Raw genomic sequence first — 23,117 nt, 5'->3', positions numbered from 1 at the left:
AATCTCACTCCTCTGCCTACACCTAAACACCCACGTGCCCATTCCAGATTTCATGCTGCTTACTTGCTAGGCCAATTTCATTGACACGTCATTGAATACATTTCACAAAAGTGGAAGGAGTCCCTTGAGGAGCTCTTCCTATTACTCTTTTAAAAAGTTTGTGAAAAATGTTCTTTTTTTAGTGCGTCCCATTTACCATCAAGGAAAACGAGATACATTTAAACAAAAATAATGATTGCTTTATTTGAAAGCAAGCACAAACATGGTGGTCTGCCAGGAGGCGCCCATCCCGGTGGATGTAACGAATTGTTTTGAGTCGGAAATTAAGACCAACTTCATTAATATGCATGAGGTAGACCAGAGTCTGAGCCATTGCGATTCTGATTTTTAAGAATTGACGTATTAGTACATAGGTGGGTTGTTGAAAATATTTTACTTGTCACAAAAATACTGGTTGCAAATGGTGACCAGTATGTTGCATCCATGTGACCCAAAGTTACATACATCTGAACAAGGGGACCTGCGTTTCACTCCCACCCAGGGCTTAATTTGTAAAAAACATAAGTGCCAGGGCCCTTGTAAGGAGGCATTTCTAGCTTGCACCACCCATTTTCCCTGCCAGTGTTGCCAACGACAGTACCCACACAACTACTAACCATCAATCTCCTGCAATTATGATAGTTCAGGCCTCCAGATCTATACGAATTGGATGGCAGGTATTAGTGTTTTTGTTTAATGTTGATTGAATTAATAAACAACTATTGTTCTGCTCATCTCTAAATTACACAAACAGCGCCATCATGTGGCAGACTGTCATAAGAGCCAGTGTTCATAATTAAGTGCTGATGTCGAGCCCTGGAAACCACCGACTCATATTAAGCACTGATTCGCGCCAGTAGATCAAGTTATATGATCCTGGACAAGATACTGTAAACCTATGGCTCAGTTTCCTCCCTTGTCAACATTTCAGGTGAGTCTAGGTGTGAGTTTGTAGTGCATGCTGTTGACTCGCCCTGAAGTGGCAGTCTGTCTTACTCACAAAGAGGCCTTCCTCACTACACAGCACTGCACTTGGTATGGCAATTAGTTTTAATCTCTTTTGGATATACAAGCTCCCTACGACTGCATTGGAGCAGTTTAAAGGAATACCTGTTAGGAGAAATATTTTGTTACACTTGTGTATTGTAATCAGGAAACGCATGTTGTGTAAAAACAATATGGTGCCATTGCACCATACTACCTTAATATGACTACATTGGAACCAGGCTTTGCGCAAGTTTCATCCCAATTGCACCTCTAAACCCTAATGTGCTGGTCACCCCCCAACTTCTCAGTGTTGGCTACTTTCTTTTTTTTGCTCTCTCACCTTGCCAGACTTTTTTGTGCCCTAACTTAGCTTTCAATCCATCACTTTTTTGTTTTCCTCTGTGCGACTTCTTAAGTGTGGCTGGTGTTACCAGACACGATTACCTTGCTCACTGTTCTAAAGGAGTCAGCTATGCCTACCTGACGCGGCCTAAATAGACCGTAAGTGGTTTGGCCCTCCTTGTATTCCCATCTGAAGGGGACCTGGCTTGGCAGTTAAGGCTGAACTGTTACTGTTGGAGCAGGAGCAAGCCTTTTCACATGTAGCTGATCCCTGTCAAGAGAGGAAAATTGGACAGAAAAAACGATGGTCTGGGATGCGGCCCTCACAATTACCAGTGGCTCAGATTAATTCAAACATTCCACCTATCATATTTTTAGGTTGAGCATAGCAGAGCTTGTGCCCTGCTGCTCCGACTTGTTACATGTGTTAAATATGTGGGCTTTTAACCACGCCCACCTCACGCCCATCACTATCACTTGTTTGTGAGCTTGTCTTTCAAAAATCCTTTGATGACATTGGCAAATGCTCTACGATTGTCCCGACGGAGCGGTTTTGTTTCCGCCTTGGGGACCGACCTTGTTAAATGGATAATTTCACGTTTGACTGCGAGCAAACTTCTTTTTAGGGTCAAGCCTGCGTTGCATGCGCTCGCGCATGCGTTTCGCAGGGAGACTCTTTTGTATTTATAAAAGGTCTCGGAGCCCTGAAAACGTCACGTCAGTGTTTTTTTATTGGTTCGTGGGCTTCCCTAATAAAATCTGCTTGCTTTCATTAGTCGAAGGCACGCCATATGGCATGCCTTTTCCGGTGGCAAGCCCTCCTCCAGCGCAGCGACCAAGTACAGAAAACATGCGAGGCTCTCTGTTTTCCATCGGGCTCGTGGACTTTTTTTTCTCTAATTTACGAGCCCGATCTCGCTTGGCAGAAGTCGAGCGCTTTACCTACTTGATTTCACTTTTTTGGGTTATGTATATTAATGCACTTTTGCCCGATAGGTGAAAAGTCGGGTTAGGAGTTTACAACGCGATCAGCTCTAACATGAGCAAACGCGAGACCCGATGCATTGTAAATGCTTGTTCCTGTTGTGCCTCTCATTTGCGCTCACGCTTATGGTGGAACGGGCGCTTTGAATTGACTTGCTTATGTCAACTGTTTTGTTTCACATTTTCAATTTATGTGGCAAGAAAAGTCCAGATAGAAATTTACAACGCATCTCTAACTCGAACAAAAGCGAGACACGTTGTATTGCAAATTCTTTTTATTTTTTCCGTATCTGGGCTTTCGGCATTTCTACTGCTCACCTGTGCATTCAGCTTGGAGAGTCGCCTGGCGTTCCATTTTCCTTCCTATAACTTCGGAGAGCTGTAAAAGAGGTGCACTGCCATCTACCGATATGGAGTGGTAATAGCATGCATAGACTATGTGCCGAATGGAATGCGGGCATGCTTATAAACTTACATTTGCCTGAGAATTCATTGGACACCTGGGAAAAAAGTTACTTTGAAGCTTTCAGGCAGAAGTGTGTGCTTGAAATAATAGTTTCCCCACGTTTATTTTGTGATAGGGTGCAGTTTTTTGAAGAGATGTTAAAGCGAGGGTTTACCTACTGGATGAGTGTGCCCTAAGGTAATCGTTTTAATTATGTTTTTCTCTGTAGTGTGCTGACATATTTTTAGAGTTTCTGGGCAGTAAGGGGAATTGCAGCCAGAAAAAAAAATATTCTGCAGAAGTGAACAAGATTCCTTATGTTGGAACGGGGTTTGTTTTGTAATAATGATGCTAACAACATGATTAATGCACTTTAAACCTCAGTTCTATTATTTATTTCCCTTACTAAGCTGGTTACTGTTTAGAGTTTCCCTTGCCTATACCCAGGGGGTGCATGCATCTCACAGAGCCCGGTGTTGTTATTTAAACTTATCTGAATAATCGAAATATAAATGATTCCTGTTATTACATTATGTTGCTAGTTGGTTTCAAGAAAATTGTGCATATCTATTTTCAAAATGTTTAGTTTACTTCATGCCTGCCTTTTTCCATTAATTAATTTTCTCTCGAGTATGGTTTGTATATGTCCAATTGCGATCAAAGTCTCTATAATAAGAAAAGTAAAGTGATGTGATGTGCGTGAGAGGGTGGCACATTATAATGCTCCTGGAAACATTTGCCGAGTGAACGTGCTGAAGCCACAATCTTGGTGATGCCCCTGAGAACAGCATCTCCTAGACAGATAAGAAAATCCAAACTAATCACACATTTATACATGGTATTTCCTGGTGAGCGGGATGATTTCAGGCAACTGAACTAACTGTTTAGTTAATGAATGGGTCATGCGCTGAAGTCCATTTTGTCAGTGAAAGTGGGCTGGGTTGGGCTAACTTAGAGTGGCAGTCCAGTGTTCTATCTGTACAGCAGTGATGTGAAAATACTAGAACTCATTTTAAAAATTTGAGGTTGATAATTTGGGAATGAGTGGGACTCCATTGAAGCGGATGAGGTTAGTTATGGGCAGCGCATGTGTGCAGTTGATGCGGAGACTGCAGTGATGTCAATGGCGTAATGCAAAATGATGAGTGCTCCCTGTAGAATGTGATTAGGGGCCCCTGAGTCTCCCATATCTCACATATATACATTATCTTTGGGCTGAATGGGGCCCCCCGACGTTGGGGGAGCTTGAAGGGGAAGCCCGCAAGGGCTGCATGGGCCTGCATTATGCCCCTGCCTGATTCCATGTCCCCAGTCTCTAGTCCGCTGCATACTGCTCTCTCTCACCTCTGTTAGAATCCTCCTCAGGCCTGGCTGGGCCCAATTACAGTGACAGTTACTGAGGAGTCTTGTTGCTAGGCCATACCTCCACGCTTGCAACAATAAGATCATCTTTCAAGTTTTTACTTTTTACTTTCAGCTTGGGGAAGGCAAAGAGGCTTTTCGAAGATGTTGTTTACATTGCACTCATAGTGAGGGGGGGGCAGGATGTGGAAGCCTGGTGCGGACCACACGTATTGGGGTGCGGGGACCTTTGCTACACCCCTGGTAAGAATGAGTGGGGCTCCATTAAAGTGTATATGGTAATTTATGGGCAGTGCTGTGGTGTGTGAAGTTGATGTGAGTAGTGCAGTGATAGAAGGATGCTACACCCCAGGTAAGATTGAGTATGATTCCATTTAAGTTATGTGGTTGGTTATGGCCGGTGCAGCGGTGGGTGAAGTTAACATCGGGGTGTCGTGATGTAAGAATGAGTGGAACTCCATTGAAGTGTATGAGGTTGGTTAAGGGAGGTTCTGTGGTGTGAGAAGTCAATGTGGGGAATGCAGTGATGGAAAAGTGTGAACTGTATGAGGTTGGATATGGGTGGAGGCTGTGGCACGTGAAGTTCATGAGGAGGATGCAGTGATGTAAGAATGAGTGTTACTCCATTGAATTGTATGCAGTTTGTTATGGTTGGTGCTGTAATGTGGGAAGTAGATGCATCAGAGTGCACTGATCTTAAGCAATGTGTAAAACTCCGTTGAAATGTGTTTGTTTGGTTGTGGGAGGTTTTGTAGTGTGTAAAGCTGATGATAAGGGCTGTAGCAATGTAAAAATAAGTGGAATTCCAATGAACTGTCTGAGGTCGATTGATTATGATAATGCTGAAGTTTATCATGTGATGGAGAACATTAGACATTGAAGATTGAGACATTGAGTCGGGCTCCATTGAAGTGTATGAGGTGGATTTTTAGCAGCGCTGCGTGAAGATGATAATCGGATTTAGGTAGCGAGTGGGTCTCCACCGAAGTGTCCGAGGCTCGCTGTGGGCAGTCATGTGAAGTACATGAATGGGACTCCATTAAAGTGTTTGAGGTAGATTATGGATGTCACTGTGCTGAACGAAGACGGTGATGTAGCCTATTGCAGGGATTCGGCGAGTTAGCCATTTGGGGATATCGTGAATTGAGGAGTGTGAATGCAATGTTTTCCTATAATGGTAGAATCAGCAATGCACAAAAGGAGTGCAGCGACTAGGACAAAGCGTAAAGTAATTCTTTGTAAGCGATTGAGAGTGAGAGTAAATAAAAACACATGTAAGATATTGGACCTCTTCATAGCATTGTCCACCTTCGTGACTGGACATCAGCCCATTTGTAACATCAGAGCGGCTATGGAGATGAAACGTCTTGTTTCACTTTCTGCTCTTTTTACATTCTCAGAGAAATGGGTGAAACATCTCAGGCAAAAGTTCCTGTTCCTCACCCCCCCCCTGATAAAGTGGCTGCTGTTTTGCATTAATATGTAATTTCTTCACTTTGAAACAGTTCACACTTTCTTAATCTATGGGATTCACATTCTATATCGCTTAAAGCTGACGGTGCATATTTACTGCTCCTGTTTTATCACAGAGTCGGTATTATGCCTGCACTATTAAAACTGTAGTTGTTGCCAGTGTAGGGTAAGCAGATTTTAAACACCAAAAAACAGGCATTTCAGAAACATTGAAAATAGGACTACCGTATGGTAGGGACTGAGGGGCACAGACTGACTTAAGTGACAGCACTCAACAACACAAAAAACAGGCAGCAAAGCATTGAAGGGAATTAAATGCAACGTTTACATTGCTTTCTGCCAGGGGCTGCTAACTAGTTCTGCACTAGAACACATAAAAATGCGCCTGTCTCTGTGTTCAGTGGACCCTCTCGGAAATGTCCTAAATTTACTAAAATGTGCTGGGACAGAGGGTGAAAAACCATAACTGTCCCAGAAAATCTAGGACATCTGGTCACGCTCTGTCAACGCTGACATTAGGTAGATGAAGGGGATGTGTGCTTGGCATCTCATACCTCTAGACTAGAGGCGGACAGTCCACCTCCTTTGCTCTCATTTTGTGAATGAGATCTGATCTTCCTATCAGCTTAGTAAGGTCTTTGCTAATTTAGATCCCAAACTCCCCCAGTAAATGACCTGGAGAACTGTTCCGTAGCTTACTGTTCTTCCCCCGTTCTAGCCTGATGATTTTGAAGCAATGCGTAATTTGTCTAAGAATAAGTGCCGGGGCCCAAAGTTTTGCTCAAAATCCCACAGCAGCCTCGGTTCCAGTTTATGCATTTTACCACCAGACACTCTCTTTCCCCTTCTTTTCACTCCTGCAGATTCCTTCTTTCTCCTTTTGTCACGGATTTGCCGTCTATCTCTTCCTTCTTTATTCTTCTTGTGTGTTACCCCTCTCTTGCACTGGGTCACAATCTGATGAGGTAAAATAAGTGCCAGTACCCAGAAATGAGGTTCGGTTAGCCCCACCAGAGATCACCGGCTCAAATTAAGCACAGCTTTACTGCAATCTTCCTCTTTAAAAGCCAGCCAGAAGTCACAATGTCTTCTCACAAGCACACAAAATACAACTAATTGTGACCTAGCCTTACTACTTTTTGGTTAGCATTTTGTTCACCTTGATAGTGACTGCACACTACAAAATGTGCACTAACAGGATATATTACATGAGCCTTTTTCTATCCTCGATCGTCCAGGTGATGAGGAGGAAGAAGATGACGGCCGGGAAGAGCGGCTCCCCTCCTGCTTCGATTACGTCATGCATTTCCTCACTGTCTTCTGGAAGGTGCTGTTCGCTTTTGTGCCACCAACGGAGTATGGGAACGGCTGGGCCTGCTTCTGGGTCTGCATCACCATCATCGGCCTGCTCACCGCACTCATCGGAGACCTGGCCTCCCACTTCGGCTGCACCGTGGGGCTGAAGGATTCCGTAACCGCTGTGGTCTTTGTCGCTTTGGGAACCTCCATACCAGGTAAGGGCCCAGAGGGCAGTCTCAGGAAGGAAAAGTGATAACAGTAGTGTGGCATAGCCTTTATGGGCCATTATGGGTATTGAAGTGTCAACTGAGTGAAGTGCTCCCTCTTGCTACTTCTAGAACCCGTTGAATATTGTGTCAGACAAAAGGTCCCATCACTCAAAATCATGAATATATTCTGGTTTTAGCTGGTAAACAGGGCCACTGGAATTAGGCAATTGTACATCCACGGCCATTTTCACCGAATTAAAGATTTGCTGCATATGCTGCATTATCCATCATCTGCTGCATAATCTGCAGATTTTAACAAAAAAAACTGTTTCTAGGTCAAACGGTTCAAAAGTTACTAAACACAGTGATGTGTGCAGCACAAAGGAAGGCTCATTACAAAGGTTGTTTGGGCCCCTTTCTGTTGCATATTGCTGTATTTGGGTGTTAAACTGGCACTAATGAGGTGCAGCCAAAGTCTAGAAAGGGTTAACAAATGTAAAAACAAGCATTTGCAATGCAATAGGTCTCACATTTGCTTGAGTTAGAGCTATTGGCATTGTAAATTCATAACTGGACTTTTTTTGCCACATAAATTGGTCAACCCTGCCTCATAATTTTTTATTTTCCTGCCATATAATTCCAGTTGTCCTACATATAACTAAAGCCCTTTCATTTACCTTCTTCGTCTATCTGCAGCAAAAAATTAAAAGTTTGCCAATTAGCATCCTACTTTAAGTCTGCCATGCTGATTCCAATAGGATACCACTTTCACCACCCCACCATCAGAGTTGCTAGCTGGCTAACAGAATTCCCCCAAAAAAGACACAAGACAGCCACAGAGGAGAGATAAAATAGAAGGGTCCCCCAAACATATCAAGAGTGGTCAAACAGTCATAGTGTAATAAGAATGTTAAGTTGGCCTGAATCATGGTCATAATTGTAATAAGGAGAAATTATTAAAACATATACAATTATCATATAAACTTTATCAGAAATAAACTTTTGGCATAAGTCTATAATGCTCAAAACAGCCCCTAGAGGACACATAACAAAAATATCATTTGTAAGAAACATGGTCATGTAACCATATTATTGTCCCCATAAAAAACAGGAAAAATTATTGCAGTATAACCATATACTTAGCTCCTAGAGGGCATTTTTAGGGCCAGCAGGCCTACGGCAATGATCTTACAAACAAAGCCTTTAAAAAAAACTTCGCCCAACTGTAAAACAAAAGTTCTAGCCACAAGAAAGCTTAAAAGAAACTGAATGGTGGGAGAGGTTATTTTTTAGGGTCCCCACTAACCTAGTGTGGGGACCCATTGATGGTGTAGACAGAAAGATTGTTTTGAATGTGGTCCTGTTGTCCTAGGACCACCACAGGCTGAGTTATGAGCAAAAATATTTTGTGAAAGTAATGCCCTGCAAAGGCTGCAAATATTATAGTATGTTGACTCCAATGCTCAGAACAGCCCCTATTGGACACCACAATAAAAAAAAGCATTGGGAAGAAACATGGTCATGTAACCATATAGTCAGCCCTTAGAGAGCATAACCATATGAAAAAAATAATGGGAAAAAGTAATGGAGTGTAACCATACACATTGTCCTTAGAGGACGTAGTGCATTACACATTTTAAATGCTAGCAGATCTTTTACAGTGATATTACAACAAGGTCCTTAAAACGTAACATCTCAGCTGTAACACAAAATTTCCCGCCATGGGAGAGCTTAAAAAGATAATGAATGGTGGGTGGGGCTTTATTATTTTGGAGTCCCCACTAACATAATGTGGGGACACAGAGATGATGTAGACAGAAAGAGCACATTGTGGTCAATGTTTTGAAGGTGGTCCCATTGTCCTAGAACCACCACAGGCTGAGTTATGAGCAAAAATGTTTTGTAACAGTAACACCCTGCAAAGTATTTTGGGGTAAGTTTCAGTGCCACAAGTATTTTAGTATGTTGATATGACTGTAATGCTTAGAACAGCCCCTATATGACACCACAGTGAAAATTGCATCTGCAAGAAATATGGTCATGTAACTATATAGTTAGCCTCTAGAGAGCATAGCCAATAAACAATGCAATGTAACAGTATATATAGCCCCTAGAAAGTGCAGTGAATTACACATTTTCAGGGGTAGCAGGCCTATAGCAATGATATTACAAACAAGGCCCTTAACACATAAGCTATTCCCAGTTGTCAAACAAAAGTTCCAGCCATGAGAGCTCTTAAAAAGTCACTGAATGGTGGAAGGGGTTATTATTTTTGGTCCCCACTAACCTAGTGTGGGGACCCAGAGATGACCTAGACAGACAGAGTGCGTCGTGCTGAGTGTTTTGGTGGTGGTCCCATTTTCCTAGGAAAAATGTCTTATAAACGTAATGGTCTGCATAGCATTATGGGGCGAGTTTCCAGAGTGAAGTGAATATTGTAGTATCGGCTTTCCCTCTGTGCCAGGAGAGCCACTTTCGCTTTCAGGATTTTTGTTTTAGGTAAAGCATTTACCAATTTCAAGCATCTTAAGAGAAGAACCACAAGAAATGACTCTGATTAGGTAACTGTGAACAAAGTCACAAGTGCTCCAATACCACTGATCGAGTTCACGCTGTCGTGCATGTTCGCACTGGGAGAGCCATGACTGCTATGCAGCAGGAAGGGGAGAGACAAAAGAAAAAAATAGTTTGCCCATATTGAAGTATATCCACAATCGTGCAATAATCCATGTAACAGGGGCAGTCTGCAAGGCGTGTCAAAAACAGCCTCAAGGTGGGACAAACGTAAAGCATTTACCAATTACGTCAAGTGATTTTTGAAAGGCAAGCCCAGGAATGAATGAAAATAATGGGCCTGAGATGGCGTGGTTAGAAGCTCACAATACTTACAACAGGTCAAAACACCTGCGCGGTCGACCGAATGACAAACTAAAGTAATAATATCACAAAATGTGCTGCATAACACCACATAGTTTGTCTTCTCTTACCACATAATTTACTCAACTCTATTCAATTATTTGGTCCTCTCCTGTCACATAATTCCAGTGGCTCTGCCGGTAACATATTGTGCACAGACATAGAGACACATGTAATATTCCCCTTACATCCTATTAAAAGGTGTCTGTGTGTTTAATTCCGATCCCAAAGTTGAAGTCATGCCTCTGCTTAAAAAATAACACTAAAATATTACTTCTTTGAGTCACATGGGTGTGTGGGCTGAAGGTCCATTATACTTGCCTTGCCCTCCCCCTTGACACATAGGAAATGCCTGGCCACACTTAAACTAAACACAAAGTCATGGATGGATTCCATACATTTTTCAAGAAGCTTGTTTGGCTTAACTTGTTAATCCCCCCTTGCATTTTTTAATCATATGCCTAAATATGGTCTCCAGCCTGTTGTAAAACAGGGTATAGCTGCACCTAGTGGAGAGATCAGGCACTACCTCTGTAACTGTTGAAAACAGCTCTGCCCACAGACAGGTATACGTTCCATATTGGCACACCCTCTTCCACCATGTGGGTGAACTCTCATTCTAGTTCTTTATTTCTCGCCTTTGTTTATTCTGAAACTGCTTCTCTTATGGTCTCCATTATGCTGTTTTGGCTTCCCCCTTTTCTCTTTATGTTGTTTCTTTCTTCTCACTTTCTAGTCTCCTTTTGGATCAGTTCGGTCAGCATATTCCACAGCACTGCAATTTTATGGTCTGCCATTTGATTAGTAAACATTTACAGAAGTTGACCCCTAAAACCTTTGCTCTTCTTGATTTGTGGAAAGGCGTCACTGGTACGCCAGTGCTTTGTGTCCCACCCAGGGGTGTAGCTTGGTCAGTGATATTTTTTTTGGGGGGGGTGGTAAGGGGGAGCCTCAGATTTTCCAACAGTCATGCAGGCATATCATGTTTAAAATACATTATAGGACAAGCAGGGTGCATCAGAGGGGTCACAGGCACAGTATAAAGGGAGAGGAATACAGATTGGTAGGAGTTCCAAGTGAAAGTAAACACAGTATTTTGTAAAATAACCAAATTTTTCCAGTACTTTCAAAACAGAGGGAGAGAGTGTATGTGCGAAATACAACAGGCACTCACCATACCTGACTGAAAGCACCTGTGCCTAACTGTATATCAGAAACTACATTTATTAGGGGGGGGGTAACACCCCAAATATCCGTCCCTCCCCCCGAAGCTACAGCCCTGGTCCCAACTTTGTTATAAAGTCCTTCCACAAGTGTCTGGCAAAGATGTAGAGCTGGACAACCTTGGCTAACAAGAAATGTTGGATTTCTTCATTAAGAAAGACTGAAGAGGTGAGTATTTGGTTTCAGGAACGAGGCATGGTACATCAAAACGTTTCTGTCAGTGAAGCAGCAAGGCACCTTCTCCATGGGCTCTTCCCCTCCAGTGTAGGTTTCACCTTCATTGGTCCTAGCAAGTGATTCAAGGAACCTGGTTGAGGATGAAAATTCGAGCTTTTGCAACCATTTTATTCAATAAGCAAGGCCTCAAGACCACATATCATATGTGTTCCTACACATAAAGGTATTGAATATGAAAATGTCCTATGGGATCCTAAATGCTTTCCTTTCAGAGGTCAGCTCAAGAACTGTGTTGATTTGCATTTGAGTGCAAGGGTCATACGCTCCACACGACTCTGCCAGCTGGAATTAGAAATGTGGAGTGGGCCAGGGCAGTTACTGCTGGTTTCCAACTTAATAGGGATCAAAAACTAGAGTGAACAACCAGGGGAGGTGTCTTAACTTTTCCCATGAGTAACAAGTCCTTCAAGATGCCTTAAGACTACTTGATGCATTTTCTTGGAGTCCAAAGGAACTCAGGGGTTACCTTACGTTAACTGTAACAATTCATGTCCTCTATCACTGGCGACCTTGTGCCACAATACCGCTTCATTCCAACTGGTTGAACATGTGCTCTCTTTTAACACTAATTCTTACAGGGTACTGATTTTGAACAGTTAAGGCTCACTCCTCATGTCAGGCAAACAGTTTACACATTATATAACAGTCATTGCATTTGTACCCCAAAAATCTTATACTTGTAAAGAAAAGGACTTCATGTACAGGTAAGTAAAATTGGTATTAAAAACATAAAGGTGGTCATTATGACCCTGGCGGTCTTCCGTCAACCAGGGTTAATGTGACTGTATTACCGCCAACAGGCTGGCAGTGAAGACCGCCACATTTCCACCCATACCACCATGGCGGTATAAACCGCCGGAAGGGAGATGCTCATCTCTGACCCGGCGGTCCACAGAGGACTGCCGGCGGTATTAGGAGCCGACCCACTGCCATGGTCTCCATGGCAGTAGCACCGCCACTAAAACCATGGTGGTAGGCGGCTCCCCCAGCAAGCACCTGACACCCCCTACAGTCACAGCACCCCCCCACACCCTCTTCTCACATAGCACCCCCACCCCCCCTGCTCACATAGTGCCCCCACGCCCCTTCACACATTTTGTCCCCCACTCACATAGTGACTGTAGGAGGCTGGACTGGCTTGTAGTGAGTACCACGGAGTACTTACACCTTGCACCAGGCCCAGGTATCCCTTATTAGTGTATAGGGTGTCTAGCAGCTTAGGCTGATAGATAATGGTAGCTTGGCAGAGCAGCTTAGGCTGAACTAGGAGACGAGTGAAGCTCCTACAGTACCACTAGTGTCATATGCACAATATCATAAGAAAACACAATACACAGATATACTAAAAATAAAGGTACTTTATTTTTATGACAATATGCCAAAAGTATCTCAGTGAGTACCCTCAGTATGAGGATAGCAAATATACACAAGATATATGTACACAATACCAAAAATATGCAGTATAGTATTAGAAAACAGTGCAAACAATGTATAGTTACAATAGGATGCAATGGGGACACATAGGGATAGGGGCAACTCAAACCATATACTCCAAAAGTGGAATGCGAACCACGAATGGACCCCAAACCTATGTGACCTTGTAGAGGGTCGCTGGGACTGTAAGAAAACAGTGAGGGTTAGAAAAATAGCCCACCCCAAGACCCTGAAAAGTGAGTGCAAAGTGCACTAAAGTTCCCCAAAGAGCACAGAAGTCGTGATAGGGGAATTCTGCAGGAAAGACCAAAACCAGCAATGCAACAACAATGGATTTCCAGACGAGGGTACCTGTGGAACAAGGGGACCAAGTCCAAAAGTCACGACCAAGTCGAGAGTGGACAGATGCCCAGGAAATGCCAGCTGTGGGTGCAAAGAAGCTGCTACTGGACAGTAGAAGCTGAGGATTCTGCAGGAACGACAAGGGCTAGAAACCTCCCCTTTGGAGGATGGATGTCCCACGCCGCGGAGAGTCGTGCAGAAGTGTTTTCCTGAAGAAAGACCACAAACAAGCCTTGCTAGCTGCAAGTCTTGCGGTTAGGGTTTTTGGATGCTGCTGTGGCCCAGGAGGGACCAGGATGTCGCCAATTGTGTCAGGGGACAGAGGGGGCACCCAGCAAGATAAGGAGCCCTCTCAGAAGCAGGCAGCACCCGCAGAAGTGCCGGAACAGGCACTACGAAGAGGAGTGAAACTGTGCTCACCCGAAGTTGCACAAAGGAGTCCCACGCCGCCGGAGGACAACTCAGGAGGTCGTGCAATGCAGGTTAGAGTGCCGTGGACCCAGGCTTGGCTGTGCACAAAGGATTTCCGCCGGAAGTGCACAGAGGCCGGAGTAGCTGCAAAAGACGCGGTTCCCAGCAATGCAGTCTGGCGTGTGGAGGCAAGGACTTTCCTCCACCAAACTTGGACTGAAGAGTCACTGGACTGTGGGAGTCACTTGGACAGAGTTGCTGTATTCAAGGGACCTCGCTCGTCGTGCTGAGAGGAGACCCAGGGGACCGGTGATGCAGTTCTTTGGTGCCTGCGGTAGCAGGGGGAAGATTCCGTCGACCCACAGGAGATTTCTTCGGAGCTTCTAGTGCAGAGAGGAGGCAGACTACCCCCACAGCATGCACCACCAGGAAAACAGTCGAGAAGGCGGCAGGATCAGCGTTACAGATTTGCAGTAGTCGTCTTCGCTACTTTGTTGCAGTTTTGCAGGCTTCCAGCGTGGTCAGCAGTCGATTCCTTGGCAGAAGGTGAAGAGAGAGATGCAGAGGAACTCTGATGAGCTCTTGCATTCGTTATCTAAGGAAATCCCCAAAGCAGAGACCCTAAATAGCCAGAAAAGAGGGTTTGGCTACTTAGGAGAGAAGATAGGCTAGCAACACCTGAAGGAGCCTATCAGAAGGAGTCTCTGACGTCCAGTGTGCCAGCAGCACCTCTGTTTCCAAGATGGCAGAGGTCTGGAGCACACTGGAGGAGCTCTGGGCACCTCCCAGGGGAGGTGCAGGTCAGGGGAGTGGTCACTCCCCTTTCCTTTGTCCAGTTTCGCGCCAGAGCAGGGCTGAGGGGTCCCTGAACCGGTGTAGACTGGCTTATGCAGAAATGGGCACCATCTGTGCCCATGAAAGCATTTCCAGAGGCTGGGAGAGGCTACTCCTCCCCTGCCTGAACACCTTTTTCCAAAGGGAGAGGGTGTAACACCCTCTCTCTGAGGAAGTCCTTTGTTCTGCCTTCCTGGGCCAAGCCTGGCTGGACCCCAGGAGGGCAGAAACCTGTCTGAGGGGTTGGCAGCAGCAGCAGCTGCAGTGAAACCCCTGAAAAGGCAGTTTGGCAGTACCCGGGTCTGTGCTACAGACCCTTGGGATCATGGGATTGTACCAACAATGCCAGGATGGCATAGAGGGGGCAATTCCATGATCTTAGACATGTTACATGGCCATATTCGGAGTTACCATTGTGAAGCTACACATAGGTAGTGACCTATATGTAGTGCACGCGTGTAATGGTGTCCCTGCACTTACAAAGTCCGGGGAATTGGCCCTGAACAATGTGGGGGCACCTTGGCTAGTGCCAGGGTGCCCACACACTAAGTAACTTAGCACCCAACCTTTACCAGGTAAAGGTTAGACATATAGGTGACTTATAAGTTACTTAAGTGCAGTGTAAAATGGCTGTGAAATAACATGGACGTTATTTCACTCAGGCTGCAGTGGCAGGCCTGTGTAAGAATTGTCAGAGCTCCCTATGGGTGGCAAAAGAAATGCTGCAGCCCATAGGGATCTCCTGGAACCCCAATACCCTGGGTACCTCAGTACCATATACTAGGGAATTATAAGGGTGTTCCAGTATGCCAATGTAAATTGGTAAAATTGGTCACTAGCCTGTTAGTGACAATTTGAAAGAAATGAGAGCATAACCACTGAGGTTCTGATTAGCAGAGCCTCAGTGAGACAGTTAGTCATAACACAGGTAACACATACAGGGCACACTTATGAGCACTGGGGCCCTGTCTGGCAGGGTCCCAGTGACACATACAACTAAAACAACATATATACAGTGAAATATGAGGGTAACATGCCAGGCAAGATGGTACTTTCCTACAGTGACCCTATCCACATAGCGCCCCGCCCCATCTCACATAGTGACCCCCACACCCTTCACACATAGCGCCCCACCCCCTACTCACATAGCGTCCTCCACCCCTTCTCACATAGCTCCCCCCTACTCACATAGTGCCCCTTCACACATAGAGTCCCCACCCCACACCCCCACTGACATAGCGCCCCCACCCTCTTCTCACATAACACCCCCTACCTACATAGCAGCCCCATCCCCCTTCTCACATAGCGCCCCTCACATACATGCACACAGACACCCACACGCACCAGGCATACACCCACTGACCTACACTTCCAGATATGTATCCACTCACACTCATCCGTCCACGCATTCACTCAGACGCATCCATCCACGCATTCACTTACACATACTGACACGCATTCAGGCACGCATACACACAAACATCCAAACACGCAACCTCACAAGCATACACACTGACATGCAGACACGCACTCACTTTGACATTCATACACGCATTAACTCACACGCATACAACCACGCATACACCACAACAATCACATTCGCATTCACACACGCACACATACATGCATACACACATGCAGACACCACACACTCAGACACACACACACACCCCCCACCCTCCCAGCCCCCTCCCTGTCGGACGGCCAACTTACCTTGTCCGGCGAGGAGGTCATCCGGCAGGGAACGGGAAGGAGTGCTGCCACCACCGGCAGCACCCCATTAGCAGGAAACGGCCAGGGCGTATTAATGGTCTTAATACGGCTGTTGGCGTCCTTCTGGAGGGGCGGTGCAGGTGGTAGCTACGTCAGTGCACCACTGCCCACCAGCATGGCTACTGCTGGATATCCACCCACAGTGTGGCAGAAATCCAGCAGTACCCATTATATGGTGGGCAGGAGACCTCCAGCACTGGCAGTCTTCTGGCACCTATGGCTTTGGCAGTCTCGCTCAGAGGCTGCCAAAGTCATAATGAGGGCCAAAGTGCCTTTAAACCTTCTGGGTTGGAGCTATAGCACTACAAGTGTATGGAGCTCCTCAGCACTAGGCACTAATGTTTTATTTAACATTGAGTCCTCTGGCCCATGTTGCCCTGTGGGGGGACTGTTGACATGCTCATGGACCTAAAACTAAGCCAAAAGACTGTAACTTCAAAACCTTTACTAGAGTAACTTCAAGTGAATAAGTAACAGTTCTCAGGGTTTCAGTATGCACTGATTTATTTTTCCTGCCCAAAAACAATCCTTTCAGGCATTTACCTCTTTCTACGTGTGCTGCAGAATGAGGAAAAACAAGGAAAAATAAAGATATTTATCCTCATTACGCCTCCCCTGGGAATCTGTATCATTGTGATACATACCTAGTCTACCACTCATCGTAAATCGGGAATGCACCAAAATGTATGGGTGGATGAATGGGAACACCCATGCTCCACCCATGGAACACTTCCTGGAGGCAGAGTAATGCAAGGCAGCACCATGCGTTTATAGGCTACTTGTGCTTGCACTCTGGTAATGCCATTCACTGGATACCTCTTCTAAAGTGGATGCTGTGTTTGGTCACATTTACATAATGCTGTCTTGAACCTAGGCTTGCCCTATCTCCCACAATCTTCAGCACGGGTAATGGCTTCCACCACTAAGGCAGATAAGAGAATCAGATGTCATATGATGAAAAATGCACTTCTTAACCTGTAGACTCATGTTCACTCCCTCCACCTTCAGCTCCTCTTTTGTTACAGGTCTTCTAACCATTAGTTAAATAGTTTGTGAAACAGGCTATCATTTGCATGATCTATTCTAGACAGCCAACACGGAGTGGGGGTAGGACACTATTCACTGCATGTAATCTGATGACCCGTGGCAGACAGTGTGCATGCCCGTCACGGTCGTGCAACAGTCCTTTCCAGTAGACATTTCACAGAATGTAAGCACAAGATTTACAAAGTAAGTAACCTTTTCTTTATTTTTTGCCTAATTTTTTAATGAAGTCACTGTACGTAGTCAATCAGTGAACAGCACCAGTGGCATTTCTGTTTTTTTTATTACAGAAAATGTAGCAACATTTATTTTGTTTCTCTGAGAATTAATGGCAAAGTCAATCAGCCTTGTGTGTGACTGTCAGTGATAAGAGTCCTGCTCCAAATCTTGTTAGTAACTGGGAGCCACTTACATTCTTAGCACATAGTAGGGATAAGTCGAAAACCCAACAATCTTAGCACATAGTAGGAATAACTCCAAAATACCACAATGTTCTTCCTCATATCAAGGAGTGATTTTGAAATTTTGTTTTTATGCTTTCAGATACTTTTGCCAGTAAGGTGGCAGCGATGCAGGATCAGTATGCAGATGCCTGCATTGGCAACGTGACAGGGAGCAACGCCGTCAATGTGTTCCTGGGGATTGGAGTGGCCTGGTCTGTGGCGGCCATTTACTGGGCCGTCCAGGGCAAGGATTTCGAGGTGAAGCCTGGGAGTCTGGCCTTTTCTGTCACCTTGTTCACCATCTTTGCATTTGTATGCATCAGTGTGTTGATGTATCGCCGGAGGCCAAGCATTGGGGGAGAGCTTGGAGGATCCAGAACCGCCAAGATTCTGACCTCACTTCTCTTCATCGGCCTTTGGTTCCTCTACATTCTGTTCTCCAGCCTGGAAGCCTACTGCCATATCAAAGGGTTCTAAGACTCTGCCAGATGGGGGACAGTGTTTACGTACAAGATCTCTTAACAAGGAGCCTCTACGCATTGGACCAGCGGTGCCTGGAACATTCCAAATTCCCTACATGGGTCCTCTTTTCCTAGGGCATAAAGTCCTACAACCTCTCTATTAGCTCCCCCACCTTTCTACAACTAGAATAGCCTGTTTAAATTTAAACTTCGTACTTGCAGAACTGCCAGGGGAGGTGACTCGAGGGAGAGAAAAAAACAGAAGGATGACTCACCTTTTGAGATCAAGGGCTTCTGAATGTACAGCATCAACTAGCCAAGAATGTTATTTTCCTGTGCAGTCATCTGCCATTTGATGTTCAGCGAAACACAATACGTCCCCTCCTTGAGCAATTATTTTATAATATTTATTGATGAAGTATTTATTAATCGAATGCTATTTATTTCAGTGCCAGAAGAGCTGGTGGATTGTGTTAATTCGCTGTCCAGCTCGATGCCTATTTTTAACTGTGGCGCCCCTTGTTTCCCTTCTTAGTCTCCCTCACCGGAACTTGAGAGCTCCCCCCACACACAGTGGGATCATGTCATTGGTTACGCCTTCCATACAGGACTCATGCCAAGGCCTTCAAAGGTCATTCAGTCCCGAGCTGTTTGGGCGCTATATCCAATGGTGCAGGTGATTCTGGAGCACTGCTATTTTTTCTTGTTTAGTTGTTGTGGTTGCTCCTTGGGAAAGGAGGGTGGGTGGGGATGCATTTCACAAATGTGAGAGTTTCTAATTATGTGCAAGAATACATATGGATTCTACTTTTGGAATACCAGGTGCATGTGGTATTAGTTCCACATAGGACAGGGTGCTGCCTGAATCAGCAATGTGGACTGCTGCGTACCATGCGATGTGTCATGTTACCTACCCTCCTACCGTACCATATTGTGGGCGGAGCACCCACAGAGAGCACTGATTGATTTGTGTGACAGTCACTGTTGAGTGATGTGTTATGACCTGGACTCGTTGTGCGGTGTTATCTTCTGCCTGCCACTTGAACGCACAACTGGAACTGTAGGTCCCCCAGCGAAACGCAGCGACAGGAGAGATTTGTAGGTCTTTGTTCTGTTGCTTCTCTCTGCTGACTGACCACTGTTTGAGAGTCTAATAACTTTTTGTTTCATGTGTGTTAGCAAACAAATGCCCTAGAGGAGCCGACACTTTCCGAACTGAGGGAGCAGGTGCATGGGTCAAACACAATGCATTCCCTTCAGTGAACATTGCTTTGTATTTATGCCATCATGTTGAACAGAGCCGCTGTACACTCAGTTAACACCTGGACCAAGATTTCTACTGTAAAATCTAATTATAATGGCAAAAAGATTTTGGAAAAAACGACCAGTTTTACAAGCAAATTCTAATGTGTTTTAAATAGGAAAATGTTACATTTTATGCAGCTTCTCAAACTGATCTTCTCTGTTTAAATGTTTGGAACATTAATGTTTCCAGTTAAAAATCAACATAAAAATTGTCTCGCAGACCGGTCTAAAAAAATCAAGCAGATGTCGTAGAACAAGTCTCATTAGAAATTAAACTGATGTTGCAGGATGACGGCATCACTGTTTGAGCCGAGACACTGGTTTTAATTTATCTGAAGCAAATAGTTATGTCAACAGTGGTGGAACATCAGTCTTTTGACACAATTTTGAAGTGTTTATCCAAGAAGTATTTGACCTTGTGCAATCATAGATTACAAACTAACATTTACACTGCAAAAGTATATATACACAAAAGCCATGGTTAGTTTGGCTGCCATTTTGATTCTCAAAGAGAAGCATGTATTTTACTCTATTGTCCTCTGCACATTTATGTCTTATACCTCGCCATTCCTTTTTTATTCTTGGGTTTCATGCACGCCCTTGTTGGAAACACAGGTGCTCAAAGCATCTTTTGAACGGTGACTGCCTCGGTTTCCATTGAGGCAGAGGATAACTGAGAGGCTTGTAAAGGAAGCTGGTGGCCTCTGAGGAACTTATTAGCTCTAAAGCTAAAGCACTTGATTAAATAATATTAGTTCTACATTCTATGAGCGAGTTACAGAATTATTATCAAAACAGTCTGTACGGATATTATCCTGAATGCACAAGCCAACGAGCAACTTCCCAGGAAATGTTCCTGCTATTTCCCTGATTACCAGTTGGGTGAAATAAGAGCGGTATGTACCGCACCTGGTAAAAACCATTACCCTTACCGTGGTGAACAGTATTTACCAGATGCACGGATTACCTCAAATGGGATTTTTTTAAAGTAATGAGGGAGGCTTGTTTTGCCTTTTTTGTCTGGGAACTTTACTATCTTAACTTTTGCCAGGTTCTTTCAGGTAGAATCAATATAGGGAAAATGGTTGGGTTGCTGTATTTACCACATCCAATATATAGAAAATCCTTAGGTAAATACCTCATGTGGCTCTTACCGCACAGCTCGGAATTCCGATCCTTCTGCAAGCCCGGGCTAGGCAGGGATCTGAATTTACACCCCATCCCACTCATAATTCGGTCATAAGCTCTCAAAATCTCTCACACATTATCAGGGTCATATCTGCTCTCAGACATCTCTCTAGAGTAGCAAAGGCAGAAAGATTCTCCTCTGCTCATTTGAGAATGATTTCATGAAAGTGACCTCATTTACCAACAAAATAGCAAAGTGTAGCCCTGAGGAAATCATTCTAAGTTAAAGGATGATTAGGTAGTGTGAATGTTTGCCCGTCTACACAGGATAAGACCCCAGATGTATCATCATTCTTTGAATGCATAAATAATCTCCTTTGTCATTGACCATATGACCTGTGGCGGTGGCATGCTGTGGTCATTTTGTAAACCCCAGAAACTTTCTTTTTCAGGTATCTGCTTCTCCTATCACCTCACATCTCCTCTTGACCCCAAGCAATGGCTTGAAACGATCAGCAAAGAAGTCTTTCTTGTCAAGAAGGACTATGGATTGAGGCAGCAGCTTCTTAGCAGACATCAAGGGTACTCTGTGATAAGTAACCAAGGGAAAAGCCATGGTCTGGGTTGCTAAATGGCCAGGCCAGGCCTTGTCATGTAGTTTGTGTCTTATATTTTTTCATATCCCAAAACAAAAATGAATAATTGATCTGTGGGAGTGAGGTGAGGTCAATATTAGTGAAGTACACCAGCCTGCTGCCTACCCCTGTGTGATATGAAAGTGGTGTGACGCTATAGTTTCACCACCAACTTCAACTACCTGGGAATTCTAAAGTCCTGCCCTCTAATTCCAGTGTGGCATACCCATGACATGCTTGGAGCTAGCCCTCATTCCTTGTTGTCTTGTCATTAGACTGTTATTAAGCCAAATTGACTACTTGGTAAACCTAACTGGAAAGGTGCACTATCAATTAGATTTATTTATTTCTTCTAGAAATTCTAAAATATCTAGCCAAGTGTTTCCCGGACATCAGTTCAAGCCCCTGCACCACTTTAAACTCTGGTAATGAAGTTCAATGCTATCCATTTCCCTAATTGTTTTACCTCCATTTTATCTGTCTTCCACTTCAGCACAGGCTGTGGCACTGCCCTGCTCCAGTCAGCAAATCAGAACAACACTCGTTGTTGTGTTGTACTGCTGCTTGACTGAAACCAACCAACCACATCCCAGGTGATATCAAACATAACATCACTCTTATATTTTAGTCTGGTGTTCTGCAGGGTGTAGTTTAGGACCTTCACAGGTAGTCTGCTTTTTGTTTGTACTTCCTTCATTGTCCTATTATTTTTTTGTGTAATGCCTGCAATTGTCTCCCAGAATAAGTTTCTCTCTGTCCATGAGTAATGCTGGGATTTGGCATAGCTCTCTGGATATCTCAGATGCTGTGACCTGCTCTTGCAGGAGCACTGGACGAATGTTTCCGTTCAGCGTTTTTCAAAAGAGTAACTTCTGCAGCAGTCCATACTCCATATTAGAGACTTCCGCAGTGTATGTGTAAATTGTTGGCCGCCAACCACCACAAGAGAGTGTTTTTCTGACAGCCGAACTCTGTAATCCTGCTTGGTAGATTGTGCTTGTACACATCAGGGCACTCACCACCGGTTACCTATGGCTAATATGTAGGGGGGGCGGAGATCGCGGTTTTACTCTGTGGATTTCCGCAGAGTTAGCTAAAAACTCAGCAAGATCCTGCAGAGTTCAGCGAGCGGTGGAGTTCCATTCCGTCATGCTGCGGACAAGTCTGAGGGCTCAGACCCCTGACGCGGTGCAGTCATCGCCCTAACCCTTTACAATATATTCCTTCCATTCCCTTTAAGCAAAGTGACTCAGAGCATACATATCGATATATACTGTTTACTAACCACAGTTTTTTCAAGAGGATGGACTAGTTGCTGTTCCAAGACGCACTCACTAGTATCGCTATCTGTGTGTGCACCGTCTGTATGCGTTTCACAGGGTACACTAAAAATAAACTATGAAAGGGATGCGCTGTTAAATAAGCTATTAAAGAACTTCGGTACTTCGCTCTTGGTGCCTAGAAGCTGTTCTAGGCTGGAAGTACTTTACTAGGCTCCCAGCACTAGTGACATCAGACGTTACACTTCTGAATACACAGAATTATTTGTATCTTCCTCGCCGCTGAGAAGACACCCTTGTACAACAAAGCACTACAAAGTGGCTGCCTATTAGGGCTACATAAAGCATTCTAAGTCTTACTTAGTTGTGCACCAGGTGTAAGTTTTTGCCAAGAGTCCCACCACTAGTTTGTTTTCCACGGGTGTGCTCTGTCATTGTTGCATGAGGTGCACAAGTACTGTCTCTTGGGCTGGGTACAAGTTGCAGGGGAGGGGTGGTATTTCCCTGACA

At 44.6% G+C, this 23,117-nt stretch overlaps 1 protein-coding gene across 5 annotated transcripts in view; it reads left to right on the top strand.

The window, feature by feature from the left end:
* Positions 1-20,330, top strand: part of SLC8A2 (solute carrier family 8 member A2) — an 844,114-nt gene extending 823,784 nt beyond the window's left edge. For all 5 annotated transcript variants that reach the window (XM_069207491.1, XM_069207494.1, XM_069207495.1 and 2 more), the window contains 2 exons: positions 6,871-7,146; positions 17,899-20,330. In XM_069207491.1, coding sequence (XP_069063592.1) covers positions 6,871-7,146; positions 17,899-18,275 — 653 coding nt within the window. In that variant the 3' untranslated portion in view covers positions 18,276-20,330. The remainder of the gene's footprint in view (positions 1-6,870; positions 7,147-17,898) is intronic.
* The last annotated feature ends 2,787 nt before the right edge of the window (positions 20,331-23,117 follow it).

The sequence above is a fragment of the Pleurodeles waltl genome, chromosome 9, assembly GCF_031143425.1.
Source record: "Pleurodeles waltl isolate 20211129_DDA chromosome 9, aPleWal1.hap1.20221129, whole genome shotgun sequence".
NCBI classification, from domain to species: Eukaryota; Metazoa; Chordata; class Amphibia; order Caudata; family Salamandridae; genus Pleurodeles; species Pleurodeles waltl.
The sequence above is the reverse complement of the archived record's forward strand: the minus strand, read 5'-3'. Positions and strand labels throughout refer to the sequence as shown.